The following is a 24,009-nucleotide window of genomic DNA, read 5'->3' as shown; positions in this document are numbered from 1 at the left end:
AAATGGCTAGGCGGACCTAAAAATCACCCTTTGGGAATTTTAGGTAAATAGTTGAATAAAACACTACTTTTGCTTCTTAGTTTTTGAGGAAATGCCTATACATGATTGTGAGTTCAGTCACAAATTTCAAGTGTAAGTCAATAGAAATGTGTTTTTCATAGCTATAGGCAGAAAATAGTCCCCTACGTGAATATAATACACTCCACTGAAAATATCTAATAAAATCTAATTATTTCTAAAACATAAACTAAATAAATTCAGGGCTTTAGGTAGAGCCAAAAGATACCAAGAGCCTAAGCCTAAATCCATTGTCAAAAGCAAGGTCTCTTATTTTTGGAAAAAAACACACCATAAATCAGTAAGCTGCCGATCCTAACCCCAACTCTGTCAACATTCAAAGCGGCCCAAGTTTAAATATTTTTTTCTGTTAGAACATTCCTTCCTGTCTCAGTGAATGATCTGTTGATTTTGGACAAAAGGAAAACAAAAATAAAACAATAAAATCTTTCTGGAAAATACTGACCTAGAGGAAGTATTTTGTCTACTCTTCTTATATTAAAACAATAGGGCAATCACTTTTTTTCCCCCTCTATTAGCTCACATTTATTTAACAGTCTTCATTTCAAAGAAACAAGGCAGAATACTCCCTGTGAAGGGTTTCTCACTCAATTTGTTTATAGATCATTAGGTCTCTATCACTTTCCTCCTAGATCTTTTTTTGCTGTTACTGGTACGTATCTGCAGAAAAATGAGCACATTATTTCAAGTAAATTTCCATCTGAGTTGCAAAATTTCTACCTCTTTTGGTAGAAAGAACTCATGAGAATAAGTACTGTATTAGGGCCCTCCTCAACAGAATGGGATCAGTATTAAAAGAGAAATCCTCGTAAAGTTTAAGAATTAGCTCTTGATATGGTACTTCTTGTATATTGGAGACATTTCCCAATGATGCATCTAAACCCTCCAACACAGCCTTCCTGAAATAGTCTCTCACCACTTCTTCACCTACTGACATGTTATGTCAAGGGGTCAAGAACACCAGGGGAATAAAATGCCTACTGAAAACACTGCGTAAGTGTTTACTTTTGTCCACCTCTGTATGTTTTCTGGTATCATTTCCAAATGCCATAATTATATCAGAAAAAGTTAGTGGCAGCCTGTTATGCCAAAGCCAACATTCCCATCTTACACCTGTAGACCCAGGTCTAACCCCCCACTAAAGCTACTTCCTGACACTTTAATAACCCCCTCAATTTCGGCCCTTTTATTTTTACTTCTTCCCACTCCTTCACTACCTTCCTTCAAAAGGTGCCCAATATCTAGTACTGAATCTGAAGACAGGAACTCCATTTGACCACAAAAGTCTCAATTATAGAAATACTGAATCTGTTTTCCACAATTGAAATCAGCACGCCCCACCCAAAATCACCAACACAACATTTTGAACATGTTAGATTTTATTAAGAATATTTAACATTGTACAAATATTCCAATACAGTTATGGTACCTGAACACTGTACCAAAAGCACGATTTTTATTAAACTGATTAAGTGGTCTTGCAAATGGTCCTATTTTGATATTCCCATATTACTGTGTGCATATAGCAATGTAATGTCTGCAGGAGCTTTCAGCTCAATTATATAAATAGCCTTATAACATAGTACTAAACATCTTAATTGGATTCATTAAAGTACAATTCTACCTATGTTACTGAACAAGCTAGAAAAGTCCCTTTTGTCCAACCATCATAGATGAGAAATCAAGAAAAGTAATGTTCACAGGATCCTAACAAAGTTACTACATAAAATGAAAGCCCTTGTTTATATTTGAGGAATTTAAGTCTTCCCCCGTAATACCTACTTTTCTGACCCCACGAAATGTGTTTTATTGTTAGTATATAAAAGCTAACTAGAGTTTGTACTGCGTTTTCCTTAACTTAGATGAACCCCTCAGAATTACTTGAGTGTTCCTACTACTTACTATAACAAGTTTTCCAAAGAGCACCATTATTAGTGCAATCTCTATCTTTTCTATCACTGATACACACATATAATATGTCAAAAGAGAAACAAGTACCTCAACAAAATAATGCAATTACTGCAATTTTTAAAGTACAATTTCATTGTAGCGATTTACAGGTAATCTACAGCAAGCTTACAGACAAGATTTCAGGACACTAGAACGTTTAACATACATCTAAGAGATTCTTCCTAGACTGATACACTCAACTGAGAAAGAAGGCATAAGAATATCAGGGAGGTTCTTCAGGCATGAATAATTACTTTTAATCAGACATATTACAATTATTTTTTATGGGTTATGGTCAGAAATGCTTAGTTATTAAAGGTAATTCCCTTAATTTATACTTTACTATCATGGAATCCTCCATTATGAGAGATTTTAATCTTAAGTAATCATCTAAAAACTGACTCCTAAATTCTACCAGTGTCTACTAATCCCAGCTGCTGTCCTGGGTTTCAGACAAAACACAGTTGTTGACAGATCTGTGGTTTCACTCTGTTCAAGGTCCTAGTATTTTAGCTATGTAATTTCCTCTTGACCCACAGTCATTATATCAAATGTATCTTTAAAACAAGCCCTCTGCCGTTTATGAAACTGCTAGAACTTTTAAGTTTCATTTTACAATGTTAAAATTTTCTGGAAGATTTAAAAATAATTTCTCCTAATGCTTATTAAACCCTCCATTCTATCAACACCTTCCTACTTTTACTAAAATTGGCGTGCAATAAACATCTCTTAAGATGAACTATGTGTTAAGTTACCCAATAAGAATGCAAACATAATAAAGATATTAGAGGGATTGAAATCACAGTAAAATAAAAGCAAATTTATTGTCTAAGAGACTTTAGAGTCTATCTTGTAAGGTGTCTATTTCGATCACTTAAAATATACCCTGAGTATTTCATTACTTCATACTTGCAGGCCTTTCCTGCTAAACTATAATTTGACAATACAAAGTATGAAGTACTTATTATATGTTCCTATTAAGAACAAAATTATTTAATATTATGTCTTATTTGTCTACAAGGCCAACATAAATGCCCACTTATAAAATATGGGCATCCTCCCACACTTAATGCCCCACTACTGATAAAAAAAAAAATAGGAAAAAAAAATTTCTTACCAACAATTCCACTGGTTATCGTCCCCAGCGAACCCCACCTAGCAAGTCGACATCATGACATGTCAGGTCAGGGCAGCCTCAACCTCGCTTCCCTGATAGTCAGGTGATAAAAGGAAGGAGTTAAAACAGGAAAAGTACACTTGCAGATTTCTGGATAACATCTGAAAATGGTTAAAAAACAAAAACAAAACAAAAAACCCAGAGCTTCTGGTAACCTCTAAATAAAAAATACGTATGTATATATATTTAAAAAGAAAAAAAAACTATTCTAGAAAGATTAACAGTAACTACACTTCAAATTAAATATAAATATTAATTACTGACTAATACATTAAATATGCAGTACTTTTAAGGCTTGGTGTTTGCATTTCAAAAATCAAAACTAATCACAAACTTCTAGTGCAAAAGTAAACATGCTTGGTTAGTGGATTTGTCATTCTGAATTCTCTAGTCAGTCACCCAATCCCCAGGCTTACTCAGAACTAAGTTAACAGAAGCTCCCATTCTTAGAGAAACATAAACACACTTATAAATCCAGTGCACTCTTTCTATAAGGCTTTTTCTTAGCTGCTCACTTAAGAAATGCCACACGGTAAGGGACAAAGCTAACATTAAAATTTCTTCCACATACTTCAGTTGGTTTTCTTTAAGAATACTGGATAGCTCAATGTAACAAAATCCTCTTTGGAAAATCAAAACTGCAAATTTTACCATATGTAAAAGTCTTTATAATTGACAAGTAATAGCCTTATAGCAAGTATTTACTGGAAGGGTTTTGGTTTTTACAAATAATACACAATTAATAAAACATAGGTATGATTATCCAAATGGGCAGGAGGCAAATGATGTAATGAGTTTCAAGAATATTATGTGGCTTTATGCTAGGAATGGAATTTTAGGTCTCTTCTCTTTTGGAATTTAAAACAGAATTTATTTTGATGCATGCTGTTCTTTTTAAAAAGAGGGTTCACCTCCTAAGTCAGATTTCAAAGTCAAATGAGAGAAAAATTGTCTACTAGCAGAAAGCATTGGGCTTTCTTATGCAGAATAACCCCAGTAACTAAGAAAACTGAAAAACAATTATGCTGAACTTTCGCTTAAAAAACTAACTACAGAACCATAGTAACTCAATTTCCATATCAATTGATCAAATAAACTTGGATTTATTAGAAATCTGGCAACTTATTAGAACTTTTTTGCTTTTAAAAAATTAAAACACCATCATATAAATACATACATTTAAGCAACTGCTATAAATGAGTGATCAAATAAAAATTAGCATTCCATTATGGGGAAGGGGTATATTTATGTCAGTCTCAGGAGGGTACCTATGAAGAGGTTGGCCTCAATATGAAATAAATAGATTTCCCAACACACATTACTGCAGCAGGCTCATAAGTAAAAGCAAATGAATTAGGTTGGGGAACAAAAAAGATGGCACAAGAGCAGGAAATGAAATTTCCCAGAACTCATTAAAAAAATTCATTAAAATAAAATAAAACACCTAATGAAAATCTAAAACACAGACCTCCTCAATGGACATATTTGAGGTTTATAGATTAGATGGTTAGATTTATTTCTGTGAAAAGTTAAGCTCTTAATCTATTTTCTCTGAATGCTGCTACAGCAATAGTTTACAAGACATCAACAAGGGAAAAAGCTCTAAAATGAGATTTAATGCTCAAAAAGTTGTGTTTTTCTATTGAATAAAATAGCTACAAAAACCCTATAAAGCAATATTAGAGGGACAACTCAGGCATATTTTAATAGATGCGAGTAAAATATTATTTGCAATTAAAGGAAAGGATTTTGACATGGGACCCAAATTTTATTTAGTCTTATGTTTTTGCTAGGGTTTATATTTTAGGATGGGTAGGGGAAGCAAAATAAATTAATCTGTTTCAGAATCACTGTTTTTCCCATTCCTAATTTTCTTCATAGCGACTTTGTAGCTGGTAACATCAAATTTTTAAAAAATACAAACAATTCAAGTTTTACTTGTAAATGCTTTCTTCTTTCCAAGAAAATTCAGGATTATATTTAAGTCTAATTTAGGCTTATTGTTACAACTACAGATTGTATTTTCAAAGTTTAAAAGCAGCATTTAAAGAATATTTGGTGTCTTTACTTGCATACATGGGCATAAGAAAAACACCTAGATCTAAGCTTTACCAAACAGATACCCATGTTAATTTGAAAATACAACAGACTATATAATTCCTTTATGAGTTTCCGAAAACAAAAGGAATATTAATAAGGCCTATTAACTTACTGAATTATATAATAAGTGTACTTTTAAAGAGAAATGAGATATAGACTTTCATCAGTAAGTATTCTCTTATTTGAAGTCAAAAGAGAAGCCATGAAACCCAAAATATGATCTAAGCACATTCATATTAAGTGGCTTATGATTTTGAAATTTACTACTGCTGTCATAAAAGACACCAAACAGGAACAAAACACATAATAAAGGTGTGTCCATTTTAATTAATTATTCCCTAATGGCTTATTTTTATAATTTAATGACATTTTAGACCCACCTAAGAATAAAACATAAGGGAAAATTTTATGGTAATTTGAAAGTGATCCAGACTTTTCTGCACTGTCAAGGTGGGATTCTTTTGTTCCTCTTATTCTCAAGTAAAACTGCCATTGCAATAATTCAGAATTTCTAAAGGAAACAGGGAAATAGGTGTTATAACTCGGCCAATAAAAACTTTAGCCAGTAGGGTAGTAAAAAAATAAATAAATAAAAGTAAGAGGTATTAACAGAAAGTCAGAAGTGGGTATTTTTAAGCCTCTCTTAAAAGGCATGAGTGCTTCTCAAAGCAAATTTACAATTGGAAATTATATTCCTAAACCAGTAACTGAAGTGATAGTCACAATCACGTACGCTAAAATTGATGTTTAGTCCGCAGTGCAATTGACGCCACAGTACTAACATTTTTTCCTGTGATACATTCACTTATCCAGCAAGTAAGTTCTTCAGGCAACAAATTATCCTTTATAGAAAGAATGTGGGTCAAAATAAATTGCAGTCTGCTTCCCCAGCCCCATTTTTATTTAACGCAAATTATCCAATGCCTGCAAGAATGTTCAAAAGCCTTTGAACCTGTTTTTATAAAAATAAAGGATAAAATTTCAAAATTAGAAGAGACTATGAGAGAACACCAACCAATAAAGTGCTATTTGGAATAAATACTAGAATTTAGACTAATTCTCAGTCTGATAGCCACGGTACATATTGGAATAGACAAGAAATTTTGCATGAATTTGATCACTCACATAGGCAGTTATAATTTGAAAACAATATTCCTCGCAAGGATTACGAATAAAATAATGTTTTAGGACACAATTGAATTTGAAATAGGTAATGTTTTGAATAGATTTTTTAGTTTTATTGAAATCTTACATGAACAAGAAATTGGAAATACAATCACATCAAAGAACAAATTGTCACGGCTTTGACGTTTAAGCCAAACAAATTTTGTAGGGCAGATTTCAAAAAGGTGTGAAGTTATAACAATTTAAAAACACAGTTAACCTACTTCTAGGAATGCAAAACATACAATCATAGGTTATTTTCAATACAAGAAAACTTAAATTTGTTTGCTTTAATTTCTTAAAACTACTAAGACAAAGCACTAGCTTGTATTTTTATTTACAGCATACTCCATACTCCTATGTAATCTATCCCAAATCCAAAAAAAAATGAAACTGTTCAAAACCAAAGGTTCTGCAAAATCATGATTTAACAGTGTGCTCAGCTTGTTTTTGAAACTAAAATGAAGCCTGAAACGATAAAAGCATTGTAACCCCCAGAATAAGGGAACTCTGCAAGCCCAATAATGTCCAAGAGCATTTATGAAAAGAGGAAAAAAATAAAAAGACTTGAGTATATATACAATAGTGATTTCTTCAGCCCAATACAAATGGCAGCAAACTGCTACTTAAAGATGAAACAGTTAAGCCAATTTTTTTTTTTTGAAGAATGTAGATCTAGAGCCAATCGGATCTTGCCAATATCATTTTCAAGCCCTCACTTGTCTATTTCCACTGTTGCCCATAAGTATCCTGATAAAATTCCTGGTTGTCATTATTGTAACCATAGTTACCAGAATAGTCACCACCTTGTTGAAGCGGCTGCTGAGCGATGGGTTGGGAACCCCAGTTCTGTTGGTTGTTGGTCTGACGGCGCTTGGAATCAGGTTGGTTGTACCCGTCTGCCTTTCTCTTGCCTCCTACATTGCCCCCACGATTGCCCCGAGATCCACGGGAACCACGGCCTCTCTGCTGTTGTGCAGGACCCCCTCTGCCACCCCTAGAGCCTCTTGGTGGTCCCAAAGGTGCCCCCCTCTGTGAATAGCCAGCTCTACCTCTTGGAGGTGGTGCTCCCCGCCCCCTTGGTGGTGGCGGAGCACCTCGCCCTCCCCTTCCTCCTCCTCTTCCTCTTACTGCATAGCCATCATCATAGCCGTAGTAGGGATCTTCATAGCCTCCACGATAGTCGTGATAATCATAACCATAGTAATCATCATAGTAATCTTCATAGCCATAGTAATCTGGAGGGTAGCCATATCCACCTCTCCCCCCACCACGACCCCGACCTCTAATTGGAGGTGGCATACGAGGAGGAGGGTGATAGTAATAATCTTCATACCTAGCAACGGAAGGAAGGGAGAAAAGAAAAAACAAATTAGCTTACATCAAGACCAATCCTAAATTTTTTACTAACTTGATCTCTATTACCAAGTTATTCCTTGTTCAGAGATGTATTTATTAAAATGTAGACTCACGCAGTGCTTCTGGAAGCCTGTCTAGCAGCTTGGCGCTCTTTCCTTTTCTTGTCTGGTGGCTTGGCTAAGACTATTTCAATTTCTTCCCCTTCTATTTCTTTGCCATTCATTTCATCCATGGCCTATACAAAATTACAAAAATAAGTTTATGTTGCAAGTAAACTAGTACTTTAAAACATAATTACAAAAACATGTCTGTGCCACTTAATACAATTAATAAGCAATTTATTTCACAACTATCTTAACTGGCAAAAGAATGTGGGTGGCTCAGTCGGTTACTATTAATACTATTATATTTAAAAAGGTAAAGGGGCTTCGAGGGCTGCCTATCACTGCTCCTTAATTCTAAATAACTAACCCCTCCAAGTTGAGCCATACCAAAGAAGCAAATCCACATCTGGGAAAAGCACCAGTATTAACACAAACTTTTCAGGATTCAAATTTTTAAATAAAAAACATGGCATTCAACATGTAAATCTGAAACTACTCTTCCATAAAAATCTTAAAGATATTAAAGACAAATGACGTTACTGAATGCGGTTGTCAATTAAACGGAACAAGATACTGACCAAAAATTGCCTAGGTTTCCCCCACAACACTTCACCTAAAACATACTTCCCCTGAACAGTTAAGAGCACAGAGGCCAGAACAGGCGTGGACTAATGAAGACTCAAGTACTCACCTGGGAAACAGTAACCATAAGTATTCTATGCTCTGTCCTTTATCTATGCTGTTCCACCTAACAGCCTCTGCCATACATCAAAGTTCAAGTAACTCAGTAACAAGGTATCACCTCCTCACCACAGCTTTTCTGTTTTCTTACACAACCTTTTCTTCTCTGGATGAACAGAATAAAATGCTCTACCTATAAGGAGCATTCAGTGATAAAAAGTATCTGAACAAAGACTAAATCAGTCCTCCTCTACAAGCTAATTCTCCCCTTTACCACATTAGCTTTTGGCTCCTTCACCTAAAGCAACTAAGTCAAGTCTACAAAAGCTTCCCAGATGCTGATAAATTTTGTAATGTGGCAAACCACCCAATCAATTTTTATGATTATTTTTAATTAGAGGCAACTATTTATTTAATAAGGACTGAATGAAAATGAGTGTTTAGAAGGTATAAATTTATCAGTTATCCGTGTTTCATACCTTTGGCAATTTCAGAAACCAAGCATTAGATTCTGTACTAAACTGTGAATTTGATAAGCAGTGCTATCTCATTAATTAGTTTCCATCAAAAAGCAAACCAACAGGGGCGCCTGGGTGGCTCAGTTGGTTGAGCATCCAACCTCGGGTCAGGTCACAACCTCACAATTTGTGAGTTCAAGCCCTGCACCGGTCTCTCTGCTGTCAGCACAGAACCAGCTTCAGATCCTCTGTCCCTCCTCTCTCTGCCCCTCCTCTGTTCACGTGATCTCTCTCAAAAATAAACAAACATAAAAAAAAAAGCAGCAAACTAATAAATTCTAACGAGTCAAAGATTCTATAAGGCACACTTTAAAGCAGTACACCCTAGGCAGGAAACAAAAACTGCTCAAATTAGAGGTGGCACCACTCCACCAACAGAACATGTAGGAAAAGAACTAAGCCTGAATGAGTCACTGAGGATTTTGAACGTATTTCCCCAAATACATAAAAAAGCTTTTTTAGTGTTTTGTCTTCTTTCCCCCACTAGGAAAGGCAAGAGGAACAAGAAACTAGAAATTTTACACATTAAAAATGATACCGATCCATTAGGAGAGAAAAACAGCAGGGTATTCAGCTTTGATGTCATAGCCACCACACGAAACTACTTTTTTCACCATTTTCATTACTATCATCAAATCAACTATTACATGCAAGAAATATCTCTAACAACTACTGAAACCAGCAAAAGCAGTTAATACTATTAGAATTCTAAAATGACTGAAGAAAGGCAAGACTAAAGGGGTGCCTGGGTGGTTCAGTCAGTTAAGCGTCTGACTTCAGCTCAGGTGATGATCTCACAGTTTGTGAATTCCAGCCCTGTGCTGGGCTCTGTGCTGACAGCTTAGAGCCTGGAGCCTGCTTTGGATTCTGGGTCTCTCTCTCTGTTCCTCCCCAACTTATAATCTGTCTCTTTCTCTCAAAATAAACAAACATTAAGAAAAAAAAAAAAAAAAAAAAGGAACTAACCATTCTCTCAGAACACATCTGCTGAATTAAATATGCTGTACTGTGTGTGAAGTCATGTACAAGGCTCAGGTTCCTTCATAAATCCATAGAGTAGTTATAGTACATTCATTACCTGTTTTACCATTTACAACAGCTAATTAATACACCTTGTAATATTTCCAAGGCATCACGCTATCAAACCCTAGGTTTACAAAAACAATACAGAGATTAAAACTACTTGCCTGAAATCACAAGCCCAGTTAGTAATAATCAGGCTTTGAAATATGAAGTCTTACCTGTTAAACTATTACCACTTCAGATAATTAAAAGATAGTTCCAGAGCTCGGCAAAAGCTGAAAACCAATTTTATTTCAGTTTTTAAAGTCATTTTATGGGCTTAGCAAGTTTCAACAACAAAATTCGAATATCAAGATGCAAAATTTCAAAATCTCTACCTTAACAGCTGCTCCTCTGTCTTCAAAATGAACAAATGCATAATCTTTCAACTTCTTCACTCTTTCGAGTTTTCCAAATTCAGAAAATGACTTTTCCAATATTTCTTCTGTCACTGTAGTAGCCAAGTTTCTCACAAATAAAACTTTCACCTAATACAACAAATACACAAAATTGGCACTGGCTACTTAATTTTAGCTGAAGTCTTACACTAAGAGTATTTCTTCCTATCCTCATGGCAACCTTGCCTTTTCAAAAACATTAAATATTAAAAGTACATCACAGAAAGTATGAAAACTACCAAGAAAATTATTGTCAGTTACCAATTTATATAGATTATTGGGTCCTTCTCTTGCCCTGCCATTAAAATCCCTAACACTGTGAACAGAACCCTCAAGGAACCAACACATAATTACTAGGTTGATTCAAAAATTTAACATCGTCCCTCAACACCCTCTAAAACAGTATGTTTTGGGGCTTTCCCCCCTAGAACTGAGTGAGCAGATTCCAAAGTTCATATGAAAAAATAAACAAGAAATAGGGGGAAAAAAAAAAGAACAAAAGAACAAAATTTAGAGACTAGCCCAACCACATATAACAAATTATAACTCTTAAATCACTGGAACAGTGTAGTGTTCATCTGGGTAAAAATAAAAATTGGGGGGGGGGGGGGCGCCTGACTGGCTCAGTGGAACATGCAACTGATCTCAGGATTGTAAGTTCACGCCACATGCTGGGTGTAAAGTTACTTAAAAATAAAAACTTAACAAAAAAAAGTTGGATTTATACCTCACACTATATATACCAGGATAAACCCCAAATAGATCAAAAACTTCCAAAGGGGTGGACAGGGATGGGGATGGGGAGAGACTGAAAAATATTAGAAGAAAATAAGGGTAATTCCTTTATGTAAACATTGCTCTAAGGAAGGCTCTGTGATTGAAAATCTATTATATAAAGGAGTGATAAAATTCAACTACTAGAAATAAGTGACTTTCATATGGCAAAAATACCAGAAGTGGAGCCAAAAGACAAATGACTTATATTAGAGTTCATCTTTCTTTTTTAATATCAAAGCTCCAGGAAAAGGAAAAAAAAAAGCTCAATGGAAACAAAAAGATATGCATAATTCACAAATACATGGTTCATATAAAGAAACACAAATGGCCCTCAACATATTAAAAACTTAAACCCATGCATAGGAAGAGAAGCAATCACAATGGTTTTGAGATCTATCATTTACCAGACTGGCAAAATCCAAAACGCTATTTTAACAACGATGAGGAAAATGGGCCTCTTGTATTTTGCTGGTGCGTGAGTAAAACAGTACCAGGGGAATATAGCAGTATCTTAATAATTACAGATGCATTTACTCTTTGGCCCACAATTTTATCTCTGAGAATCTATTCTACAGACATATCTGAACTTGTATCAACTAACAAGATACAAGCTCATTCATTACAGCATTGTAATAATAAAACATTAGAAACAACCCAATGTCTAGTTAGTTGAACACAGCACAGTATAATCCACAGAATGGAACAATTATGTAACCATAAAAAATGAGGAAGAGTTCTAAGAGTGGATATAAAGAGACTAACAGGACACACTTTTGGCAAGACATTTTTTCCCTTTTTTACAGCTCCGAAATAGGTATCCAACTTATAGTCGATGTGACACGCAAGCACTATGTCATAAATTGGCAACATTTAATAACTTTTTAGTGGTATGCATAATAATGGTACACTTCCTTAGAGCTAATGAAATAGGATAGTGAATAAAGCAAATATAGATCAGTGAATATAGTAGGTTACCTGTAACCATCATGTAAAGTCAGGAAAGAACCTCTAAAAAAATAAACCAGAGACTACTAAAACTGGGTGTGTATCAGGGACAGGGAATATGACAGACAGGATTAAGTAGAAGTGGGACTTCTTTGACTATACCTTTCTTCATAATTTTGATTTTTGAACTAAGGAACTGTATTACCTATTCAAAGAAAAAAATTAACACACTCACTGAATAAGTTGTTACCTTAGATAAAGGGCTATATGAATAAAAATTATCTGAGGAAAGGTATTAATTCAAGGTGAAAAAACCTAACATCGTCCACTTTCACCTCCACCCCCTTTATTTTTGCAGTGTTGTCACAGAGGTCAATCTCTATGTTATGCAGGCCTCTGTTGGTTTACTTTTCTAAAAAAAATTCAACACAGATCTTTTATTCTTTTTGGAGATGAAACCACAACAGACTATATAAAAATTATTTGTTGAAACTTTGTTTAAAACGTTCCAAAGGAACAAAGTCCCTTTAAGAAAAATACATTTAGGCTCTTAGGTTTTGATTTATTATAAAACTGACCCAAGTTGACAAAATATCTTCCAATGAATTACAACACTGATAGAGTGAAGTAATACCAGAAGCTTTTACTCTTTAGGGTAGGACCCCCCTGGTGGAATTTAGAAAACAATAAAGAAATCAGTATTATCCGATCAAATTTATTCAATAAGTATTATTCAAGTTTATTGAGGCCTCCCTTTCTTTCTGAAACTTGTTTATGACCTCGGAAGAATAGTTCCTCGCATAAAATGTTGACGTTTTCTAACCCTACAGAAAAAAGTTTAGGATGAATTTCAATCTGAAAGGTTACAAGAGGTATGTGAAAAGCGTTGATGAGCAAATTACCAGCTACACTTACATTCTCTGGGAATTTTATTTACCTCTTATAATGTGTAGATATATTACACATGACACATGCTATTTTAAACACGTTTTTATAGAAAAGGTAATATAAACTGTACTGTTTCTACAAGGCAGTCAAAGTTGTAAGGGTTCTTAAGAGACTTATCCAATTCCAATAAAACAGAGAACATCCAAGTTCAGTAGCTTCCCAAAGTCAAATTGCATTAGAATAAACAAATGGAATTAAAATGTTAGTAAAAAATAAAAATAAAAAATCAGAGCTATTTAAATTCCCAGTCCCTTCCTTAACACAAATCTGTTCAAGAAATGAGAAAAAGATACTGAGCAGCACATCTGAAAGCCTCTGATTCATTTTCAATGGATCTTCTCTTAATCCCAAGAGGTCTGTGCCTACAAAAACTTGATCATACTAGTAAAAACTGGGGCTGGCTCTCCTTCAAACTAGTTAGAGTGAAGACTACTTGCTCAGAACCTGGAAAAAAAAAAAACCTTTAAAGAAAGACTTCTTAGTCTAAAAGAATTCAACCACTAATTTCTGGCCATCAAAGAGTTGCTGCCTCATTACCAAGAAGGGAAGAGACACACCAAAATACACAAAAACTCACTAGAACCAGCAGAGATGCCACTCTGATGTGTCCCTTCAATCCCTGGAGTCACCCAAATGAAAGCCTAACCATCAGATCTCATGGCACCATTATTTACCAGGCAAAGATCGCAGCAACGCAAGTATAAGATTCAGGAGGAAAGCAAGGGCCTGCCACAGGACTTGCCGTGCATATTTTGCCACTATCACATAACAGCAAACATGATAACCCTTTGTCTTTCTTCATGGAGACAATACTCTAAGGGAGCTTGACCATTAGATGAAAAAAGTCATAGTATGGTCAATGAAGATTACAATTCATAATCTCCAAAACATTACTTTATTCAACAAGTCCTGGTCTTTTATAAACCTCTGTATCCCTCCTAGTGCCTAGCACTAAACAAATTCTCAGCGTGTATGAAAATACTTAAGGGGATTTCATTTCAGTTCCTTTGCACATTTAATCTCTGGGAAAAGGGAGGATTAAAAGAAACTTCTGGATACCAAGACAGGATGTTAAGTTTGGTATTAAAGCAGGTCCTTGCCTAAATAATTAAGATCAAGAGCTACAATCTATATTTATCATAAAACGTTTAAAAATTGAGCTTTATTCTAAGTACAAAATTTAAATGATAATCTCACCCCCATCCCAAGCAACTGCATTTACCTTAGCCATGACTTCTGGATCTGGTTCTTCCACAGGGTCAGCCCATTCAACTGTAACTACATTTCCCCATACTTTTACTTTTCCACTCATCAGCCGGCGTCTGGCTTGTGCTGCTGACTTGTGATCCTCATATTCAAGGAAGCAGAACCCCCGATTCTTCTTTTTGTCATCGGGTTGATGATAGAGAATAACGTCCACCAAACCCTCTGTTAAACCAACAGCCAGATATATAAGCCAAAAGCATCCACCACACATCTAGCGATTAGGCAGACCTAAATCCATTTGCCGAAGAGCAAAAAATATTGAAGAAGCCTCAAAAGGGTTCCCTAATTACCTATTAGACAATTAAATCAGCATTGTTAGATATGGGTTTTGACACAGTATTTTATGTTCCCTTTTAATTTTTCAGGGTCCTGAGGGTACAGCCATAAACAACAGGTCCAACCACTATATGCTGATGTATAACATTCTATAGTGTTTTAGAGTGTTTGATATAACATGACCTTGTAATTTATGAAAACACTACCAAGGAACTTAAAACCCAAATTATTAACATAAACCCAAGAGAACTTACATTCAACAAATACTCATTACCAAAAATCATCCTTGGATCTAACTTAAAAATTAAGGTTTTTGCCAAGAATGAAAACGACTGCTAGATATTACTGTCTTGTGTTCTCATCTTTCCACATATGTTCTTTCTAGGTAGTATCGGCTACTTTGTACTTTTAAAAGCTATCTACATCCTTAAGAATGCTTAGGTTTTGGTTCTAGCCCAGACTTAAAGACATTTTGAATTTAACATGTCCAAAACCGCAGTCACCGCTCCCTAAATCTGTCTTCTCTACTTCTCTATCTAACAAACAGTCCCACCTCCTGGTTCTCAAGACGGAAATTGAGGACTCATTCTTGATTTCTTCCTTTACCTCCTGTACTCCCCTACCCAATTCTGAGCCCATCTACCTCTTTCCACCTTCATGGCTATTATCCTAGTCCAATCTTCTATCTTAACTACCATGACAGCCTCAACTAATTAATTAGCTTCTCCTCCTAAGCCCCTCTAAACCATTATCCATATGGCAGCAGCGATAATATTCTATAAGCATGAAACAGACATTACTCCCTGCTTGAGACCTCCAAATACCTTCTCATTACACAAAAAATCTAAACTCCTTACATGGTCCACAAAAGCCCCCTGTGGCATCTCATACAATTCTACCCTTAATTCTACAGTAATTTGAAGAACACTGGCCTTCTCTCAGTTACTTTAATACACCAACTTCTCTCTTGCCTTGGAGCTGTGGTATGTGTTGCTCTCTTGGAACGCACATCCCTTTGCTCTTTGAATGCTACATCCTCCTCATTTGTTGGGTCTTGGTTGAAATGTCATCTTATCAGAAAAGCCTTCCATAACCATCAAAGCAAGGATAGTAGCTATTCTCTAGCTAAGTATCATCTCCCTCTTCTCAGTGCTTACTGCTTACCCCAATGTATAAATATTTCTTTAATTTTTTTGTCTTATCTCCTTTCCCAGAATATAAACTCTACAAGGGCAGATAATACATCTTATTCACCACTGTATCCCAGCAAATAGCACAATGCCACCACTTAACAGGCACTAGATATCAACACTTGCTGAAGGAATGACTAAATGGGTAAGAAGCCAGAAAACTAACAAAGTGATGAAGTCAAAGAACTGCACCATTAGGGGTACGTAACCAACACAACTGTGACAGGCGGTGGAAGTGGTTACAAAGCGGAATGCTAGGAATCAAGATTTTGGAGTGGGGAGAATTTCTGGCGGCAAGATCCAGAATGTGATCTGGATGTGGGGGAGCTGAGGTAAAGAACTGGGGATGAGGTGGTCATTAAACTAGGAGGCTAGAGGATTGGACAGTTCATCGATATACATGTTAAAGGTACTACAAATAAGTCAATTTAGGGCAGAAGAGAAACACTACGAGCCAGAGCAATCTCCAATTAATGAAAGACTGAAACCAGAAGAGCAACAGATGACAGCATCAAGGAAGGAGAAAGGATAATATATCTGGAAGACAAAAACATGGTTTTTATGAGGGGAAGTAATGGTCTAAATCAATGTTTTTTTAAACCATAGCCAGCAACAGTATATTCCTACCCACATTAAAAAAAAAAAAAAAAAAAAAAAAAAGGAACAGGAAATACCATGCTAAATCATGCATAAAAAGTGAAATTAACAGTTTTGTTAAATTTTGTTTCAGTTATAAATGTATATAGACCTGTGATGTTCAACAAACTTCTCAATTCCATGGATTTAGAATCAGAAATTTTCCAAAATCTGGTTTAGACAAGGCAACAGGAAGGATAAGAACTCTCACCCTCTTGGCCCTGAAGCACACTTAATGTTGGGAAGCCTTCAGGGCAAGACTATGGCAAAAGCTAAGGCACAGAAGTGAAGGGGTCATTCCAAGAAATTAAGGATGAGAGGGAACACACTTAGTCCAAACCACTGCAAAGTAGAAAGGAGGCAACTTAAACATTGAAGATTTGTTTGAATTTTTAGATTAATATACACCTTTTTTTTTTTTGTACTTATAAATAGTACCACAGACGTCCCAAAACTAACTTCTACTAAATACATTTTTGTTTTACCTGTGACTTTACTGAATTCTTCCAGAATGTTTTCCTTAGTCTTATTCTTCGGAATTGATCCAACAAAAAGCCTGTTGTTTGCCACAGAAATGCACACTCCAAGGTGTTTACCAGGGCGAATTTCATAGCTGTCACACTGCAAGGAAGAAGAGAACCAGATACCCCACAACCATCCCAAACTCAGGACGACTGATCTCAATCTAAAAAATTCAACAATTTAAGGTCAAACACTTCCTGCTTCATGAACTCACCAAGTTCCCTCATGCTTACCATTATATAAATGTGTATTTTAGAACTTGTTATGGTCTCTCATCTTAGTTTGGTTTTGTTAACTTTCACTGCTCCTCTGGATAAAAATGACTCAGTTATTTCACTTTATTTTTTAAAGTATCTTATTTAATATTTCAGTGTGATCTATCTGAAAAATTGTCCAGAGAACTTCAGAAAAAATACCCAAGACTGATCATTCAGGGTCCTTGGAGATAAAATTAGATACAGATAAGCCAAAGGCAAAATAACAATACAAAAAGAGTAACAACTATGTGTAATTAATACAAAAGAAATTTAGAAGAATTTCACATTCTACACAAAACACAGAATTCTAAATGTATACATGAAAAGTTTTAAACAGCATATCAAACACCTTCAAAATACCTTCAAAATTACATGAAATAATAGGAAATAAAAACAGTTTTATTTGAATCACTATGGTGATAGTTTCCTTGGTAAACTTTAGCTTCTTAGGTTTTAACATTACTTACCCATTACCTTACTAAAAGATATGTGATTAAAAAATAAAATCATCCATACATTACCAAAAATGTGGAAATAAAGCTTTGAAAACTTTCAATAGTAAGTCAGAAGGAAAAGTCCCTAATAAAAACTAAAATCTGGGTCAAGCTAGAAGTGGAAGTAATTTAGAAGTGATTAATGAAACCAAAAGCCCTGGTGGAAGAGGTACCCATTCTAGAAGGACTGGAACTAGACAAAGTGAGGCTTTTAGATATCTGGAAAGAGTAGGCAAAAACAATGACACTGTTATTTTAAGTTACTGAGATGGTTGTACCAATACAGGAGTGAAGATACACCTCATTTGCAGAACTCTGTTACTCCTACTCCTCCTAGTAGTAGTCATACTATTGTACTACTAAGTACAAAGGGTTAAAGGCCCTGCAAAAAGGAAATTACTAGATTACAGAAGATTAGCTATAAAATAGTAAAAAAAAAAAAAAAAAAAAAAAAAAGGAGAGAAAGATTAAAGACAGAGAAACAGAGAAGGCTGAAGGGCCTGAAAACAAAATATAGAAGAATAGGCATATACTTAGAAAATAAATTGTATGATTAGGTGGTGACAAAAATAAAAGAGTCTCAATCATTTCCTGAATTATGTCCTAAAAGTCGCTGTTACTCAGTTACGCTCTGCAGAATCCATCCCGGCCTTCATTACCCTTTTGAGAATCTTATCCTAAAGTTTCATAGTAATGACTGACATCCTTTCTGCCTAAAATCAAAAGGGAACTGCAGAAGCCAAATGCATATTCAAATGAAAGTTTAGTTACTAGCCAATCTAATAAATAACTTCTAGGAATTAGGAGAGACTTTCTCTAACACATTATTTCTTGGGTATGTTCATTCTTTTTTACTTTCATAATCAGAAAATACAGAGCAAAGATCACGTACCAATTTAATCAATATATAACCATTCAAAGCAAAAGCTGAAGAAAATAATGTTAACTGCAAACATTTTTAATTGAGGTAACTCTCTCAAATAATGACTTGCTATACAGTGTGTATTTCTTTATCACATACCAGTTTAACAGCTTCCTGTGCAGCTTCCTTTCCGCAGAAGGTGATAAATGCATACCCTCTGTTCTGACCAGACAGTGGATCCATCATAAGACGTAGATCCCAAATGGGACCAGCCTTTTCGAAAAGGGGTACCAACTCATCCTCATATAAATCTCTTGGTATTTTACCTACAAAGACCTGAAAAAAAAATCTCTGTATTACAATCCCAATGTAAACATTTGATTTTAGAGCCATAAAGCCTAACTGCCCTTTTTCTAAGGGGCTAGGGGCACAAAGATGGTTAAGGAGGAGTAAGTACAATTTGAATCTTTGGGGGTTAACCTTAATGTTTATTTATTATGATTACCTTAGGGTCATTAACAGAGAACAATATTCTATAGGGAAAAATGGAAGCTAATTAATAAAGAGTGTGCAAAATTCGTACAAACAACTCTAAATTTTTAATTTTTATAGTTTTTCCTTTTCTCACAAAAATAACAAAGGGCACGTATGTATCTTTGGGAAATATTTCTGCATTTTTATAAAAACATGAACTGAATAAAGACTGAAGTGCTCTTCCTCAAGCTTTCTCAACTCTAGTATCTTTACCACTTAAAACTCCAGAGCTTCTGGATGGAACTAGAGGGTATCATGCTAAGCGAAATTAGTCAGAGAAAGACAAGTATCATATGACTTCACTCGTATGAGGAATTTAAGATACAAAACAGATGAACATAAGGGAAGGGAAGCAAAAATAATATCCAAACGGAGGGGGACAAAACATAAGAGACTCTCAAATATAGAGAACAAACAGAGCGCTGCTGGAGGGGTTGTGGGAGGGGGGAGGGTCAAAACGGGTAAGGGGCTTAAGGAATCTACTCCTGAAATCATTGTTGAACTATATGCTAACTAACTTGGATGTTAAATTAAAACAAACAAACAAAACCCTCCAGAGCTTCAATGTATCCCTTTCTCTGTCAGAGTATTTCATTTTAAGGTGTGAAAAAAATTCATCATTTGAGGATTTGGTGCTCTACCTTAATTAAAATTATGTAATAAGGATTAAATTATAACATAAATTAGAATTAAACAATCAAAAGCCTTCTCAGTATTTAATATCAGATCACAATTTTCAAGTTTCCACCATGTCGGCAACATCAAAGATAATCTTTCACATGAAAACATTTGCAATCCACACACAGTCTTAAAGAGTAAATGTTTGTGTTAGAGATGAATTTTCTAGTGAAACACATCTTCATCTTTTCATACTATGAAAAATGACCTGATTAGTTAAACAGCAATCCAAAAGATGACCAAATTATTACTAGATATTAAGTTTCTGGTGTTAATGTAACAGTTGTTCTAAGACAACCCTTTTCAAAATAATCAAATTTACCTTCACTGCTGTCTGGCAAAACTTGAGGTCTTCTTTTGAATTCCTAGTATAATTCTCACATAACAGCTATTCAGTCCTTCTGTCTCAGTGAAGTCTCCAATCCTCGTTCACTAAGTCATTCCAAGGAGATTGTGTGGGAAAGTCACCGGTGTCCTTATATTCTCTCCTCTCAGCCTTAAAAACTTTCTCAGTAACTATTTTTACTTCTTTATACCTCAGAGAAAGAGATTTACTTCCTTTCCAAGGTTAACTCCTTACCCCTAATAACTAAGCCCATTTCTTCTCCCCACCTTCTTCTGGAAATAACCGCAAACTTTATTTCTTTGACTCTATTTTGCTCAGTACATCCTTTCCTACCCACTGGTTCTTGTCTTCAAACGTGCCAAATTTCCCATAACAAAGCAATATACAAACAAGAAAGCTTTACCCATTTACCTTTCACTTTCAAATGCTTTGAACACATCACATCTACTATATCCTTAATGCTGTGCAGCTACAGAGAATAACTAGACACCTAAGGCATCATCTATGCGATATCCCTATAGAACCATGTTTCTAATGAAAACTCACTCTGAAAAGCCCTTGCCATCTATGCTCTCTCTTTAACTAGCACTGGCTTCTTCCTCAAATGCTAAGCTGTATGCCCAAATGTCACTAATGGATACTTTGCTTCCGCAGTCTCATCCTCCTTGCCTTTGCAATAAGCATTAACATTAGTGGTGCTGCCTCCTAAAAATTCTCTTCCCTTAAATTTTCAGGATCCTCCACTAGCCTGGTCTTCTCACCTTTAATTATTTCTCTATCCTTTCCATGGTGATTCTTCTGGCCACCTAGTAGTAATCTGCATGTTTCCCAAAGTTATGGCTCTATCTCATCTTCCCTGTATTTTCTTCACTTTTAAAGATCATATCCATTCCCCAAGTCTACTATAGAGTCATCTCCCGGATTTACATCCCAAGACCTAATTTTATACTTCCAACTGCCTACAAAGCATTTCCTCTTGGTTGTCCTGATTTTACCTCAAATCACCAATAAGTCTAGCAATGCCAATTTTGTGTTTTTAGGTTTTTTTTAATGCTTATTTATTTTTGAGAGAGAGACAGACAGACAAAGCATGAGTGGGGGAGAGAATCTGAAGCAGGCTTCAGGCTCTGAGTTGTCAGCACAGAGCCCGACGCGGAGCTCGAACCCATGAACCACGAAATCATGACCTGAGCTGAAGTCAAACGCTTAACCGACTGAGCCACTCAAGTGCCCCAAATTTTTGTTTTCTGAATACAGATGCAGACATAAATATGACTATGTATCAGAATAGTACTAATAGTGGTTTATCAGTACATGAAAAAACTGTTCTAATTTTATTCTTTTTCTTTAATTGTATTTCCTAAGTATTATATGGTAGATATAATAGATTTGTAACAAATGTTTCTTCCTTCCAAAAAACAAAATAAGTAAAACCCACACTTGCCAAGTAGTTCCTTTAATTTTCCCCATTTCTCTTAGGACAACGTAAGTTCTGCTGCTCCCTCCACCCATGAGATGACTAAAGAAATAATACCTATGTAAAAAAAATCTCAGATATTTTGAATCCCTCCCATCCCTATCCATATCCAATTAATCTTTTAAGTATCAGCTTAAAGTTGTTCCAATAAATAATACCTAGCCTATATAGATAACTGGATTCCTCCCAACTCCTAGAACTTGTCCAAACTTTTCATGAGACATGGAATTGCATATACCTTCAATTCATGTGCCATGTTTGTTTTTCTAAGTTCTACAGATACAGTGAATACCACAAACAAGGTCTAAACAAACATGAGACTTAAATACTACTGATAGAGAAAAAAGTTAAATAAACAATATGATTTCAAGAGGTGTTAAAGGCTAAGAAAAAGCAAGGAAAGGGAATAAATGATGAGGAAGAGGCTATATTTTAATTAGGAAGGCTTCCTTGAAGAAGTAAATTTGAACTGAGACTTAAGGTAGAAAATTAAGGAAAAATCTGAGGAAAGAGCATTCCAAGGTAAAGGAACTGCAAAAAGATGGGAATACACTAGACGTATCTGAAAAACAGATACAGGACAGTGATGGAATAGAAACCTGTTGGGAAAGACAGAACAGGGGCCAGATTAAGTTAAACCACGTTAGGAGTTTCCATTTTATTCCAAATGGGTCGGGAAGATATCAGGGGGTTCTGGGCAGTGAGTAGGTATCACATGTTCTAAAGGGCTGTCAGCTAGGTAGAAAATGGACTGTATGGAGAAACAGGCTGACCAGTCAGGTTCACAAGGCAACCCAGACAAGGGATGATGGTGGTACGGACTAATACGTTGACAGCTGTGAAGGTAGGGAGAATGTGAGAAATAGCTCACTTTTAAGTTATGTTGGATTCAAATCTACATTTTAGTTACTTTTGAGTAAGTTTCTTAATCAGTGAGTTGCAATACCCTATCTGGGAATAACACCATCAAGAGGGTTCAATTTCCATGTGAGCAGAGAGCCCACATCTTGTTCTCATTTTATTCCCAGCACGGATCACAGTGCCTGAAACATTAACAGCTGCTCACCTTTGACGAATGTACAAATGAAAATCTACCTCATGCTGTTAGCTTATGCACTAGCTCCCATTCCTTCTCTTCTACTCAAGGACACTTGGTCCAGCAACAATCTGATCATCAATTTTCTCCTTTATATATAGACCATTCTCATCAGCACACAAGTGATCATAATTTCTCACTTAAAGTTTAAATGGAAACAAAAATATATCTTGACTATGACACACCTTCCAGTTATTGCCCCATTCCTCTGCTACCCTTTATAGCAGAAGTGCTCAAAAGAGCTATACCAATCTTGCTATTTTCAAATCCCTCACCTCCCACTCTCTTGAATCTTCTCCAAACCCAGCTTTTACCACCACTGCCAAAGTCACTAATGACATCCACGTTGCCACAATCAAATGGCAATTCACAGTCCTTGTCTTACTTGGAAAGTTTGTTATCATTGACCAAGCTTCCTTTTGTGAAAACTCTTCCCTTGACTTCTAGGATACCATACCCCAGGTTTTTCTCTTTCTGCTCAGTTCCCTTGCTAGTTAGTTCCTTCTCATCTCCCGAACCTCTAAACGTAGAGGGCTGTGGGGATCAGATCTCAGACCTTTATTTTAGCTGCACACACTTCCTTGGTGACCACATCCAAACTCTGGTTTTTAAATACCATCTGGATGCCTATGCCTCCCACCATTTATAATCTCCAGCCAAAACTCTCCCCTCAACTCCAGGATTATATAAGCAACTGCTCACTCAACAGCTCCATTTGGAGGTCTAAGAGACATCTAACTCTTAACATGTCCAGAACTGAACTGCAATCTTTCAATCTTGCCAAAATGTCCTTCTGTACAGCATTCTTCAATAAATGGCAACTCCATCCTTCTAGCTGCTCAGGTCATAAGCTTTGAAGTCTTCCTTGGCTCCCTTCTCCCACATCCCCATATCCAGCTCATCAATAAATCCTGATAGAATCTAACCACTTCTCACTAGCCTCAGCTATACCACCCTATATTATCAATCCTATAAATGAGCATTCATTAAGACAAAAAATAAACAAGGATAACTGGTATTCATTTTGAAGTGTATTTTTTGGTGTGGCTAAGCTCTCTGGCCCAACCCGGACAAAGTGTTTTTATATTTGAGGTTACTTGTATTTGAATATTTA

At 35.7% G+C, this 24,009-nt stretch overlaps 1 protein-coding gene across 3 annotated transcripts in view; it reads right to left on the bottom strand.

The window, feature by feature from the left end:
• Nucleotides 1–6,516: 6,516 nt before the first annotated feature.
• The window catches only part of HNRNPR (heterogeneous nuclear ribonucleoprotein R), a 32,592-nt gene continuing 15,099 nt past the window's right edge, over nucleotides 6,517–24,009 (bottom strand). For all 3 annotated transcript variants that reach the window (XM_058718677.1, XM_058718676.1, XM_058718678.1), the window contains 6 exons: nucleotides 18,924–19,100; nucleotides 17,115–17,250; nucleotides 14,484–14,689; nucleotides 10,532–10,681; nucleotides 7,942–8,063; nucleotides 6,517–7,805 (listed from right to left, as the gene is read on the bottom strand). In XM_058718677.1, coding sequence (XP_058574660.1) covers nucleotides 7,193–7,805; nucleotides 7,942–8,063; nucleotides 10,532–10,681; nucleotides 14,484–14,689; nucleotides 17,115–17,250; nucleotides 18,924–19,100 — 1,404 coding nt within the window. In that variant the 3' untranslated portion in view covers nucleotides 6,517–7,192. The remainder of the gene's footprint in view (nucleotides 7,806–7,941; nucleotides 8,064–10,531; nucleotides 10,682–14,483; nucleotides 14,690–17,114; nucleotides 17,251–18,923; nucleotides 19,101–24,009) is intronic.

The sequence above is a fragment of the Neofelis nebulosa genome, chromosome 2, assembly GCF_028018385.1.
Source record: "Neofelis nebulosa isolate mNeoNeb1 chromosome 2, mNeoNeb1.pri, whole genome shotgun sequence".
Lineage (NCBI taxonomy): Eukaryota > Metazoa > Chordata > Mammalia > Carnivora > Felidae > Neofelis > Neofelis nebulosa.
This window is presented reverse-complemented; position numbering and strand designations above follow the sequence as displayed.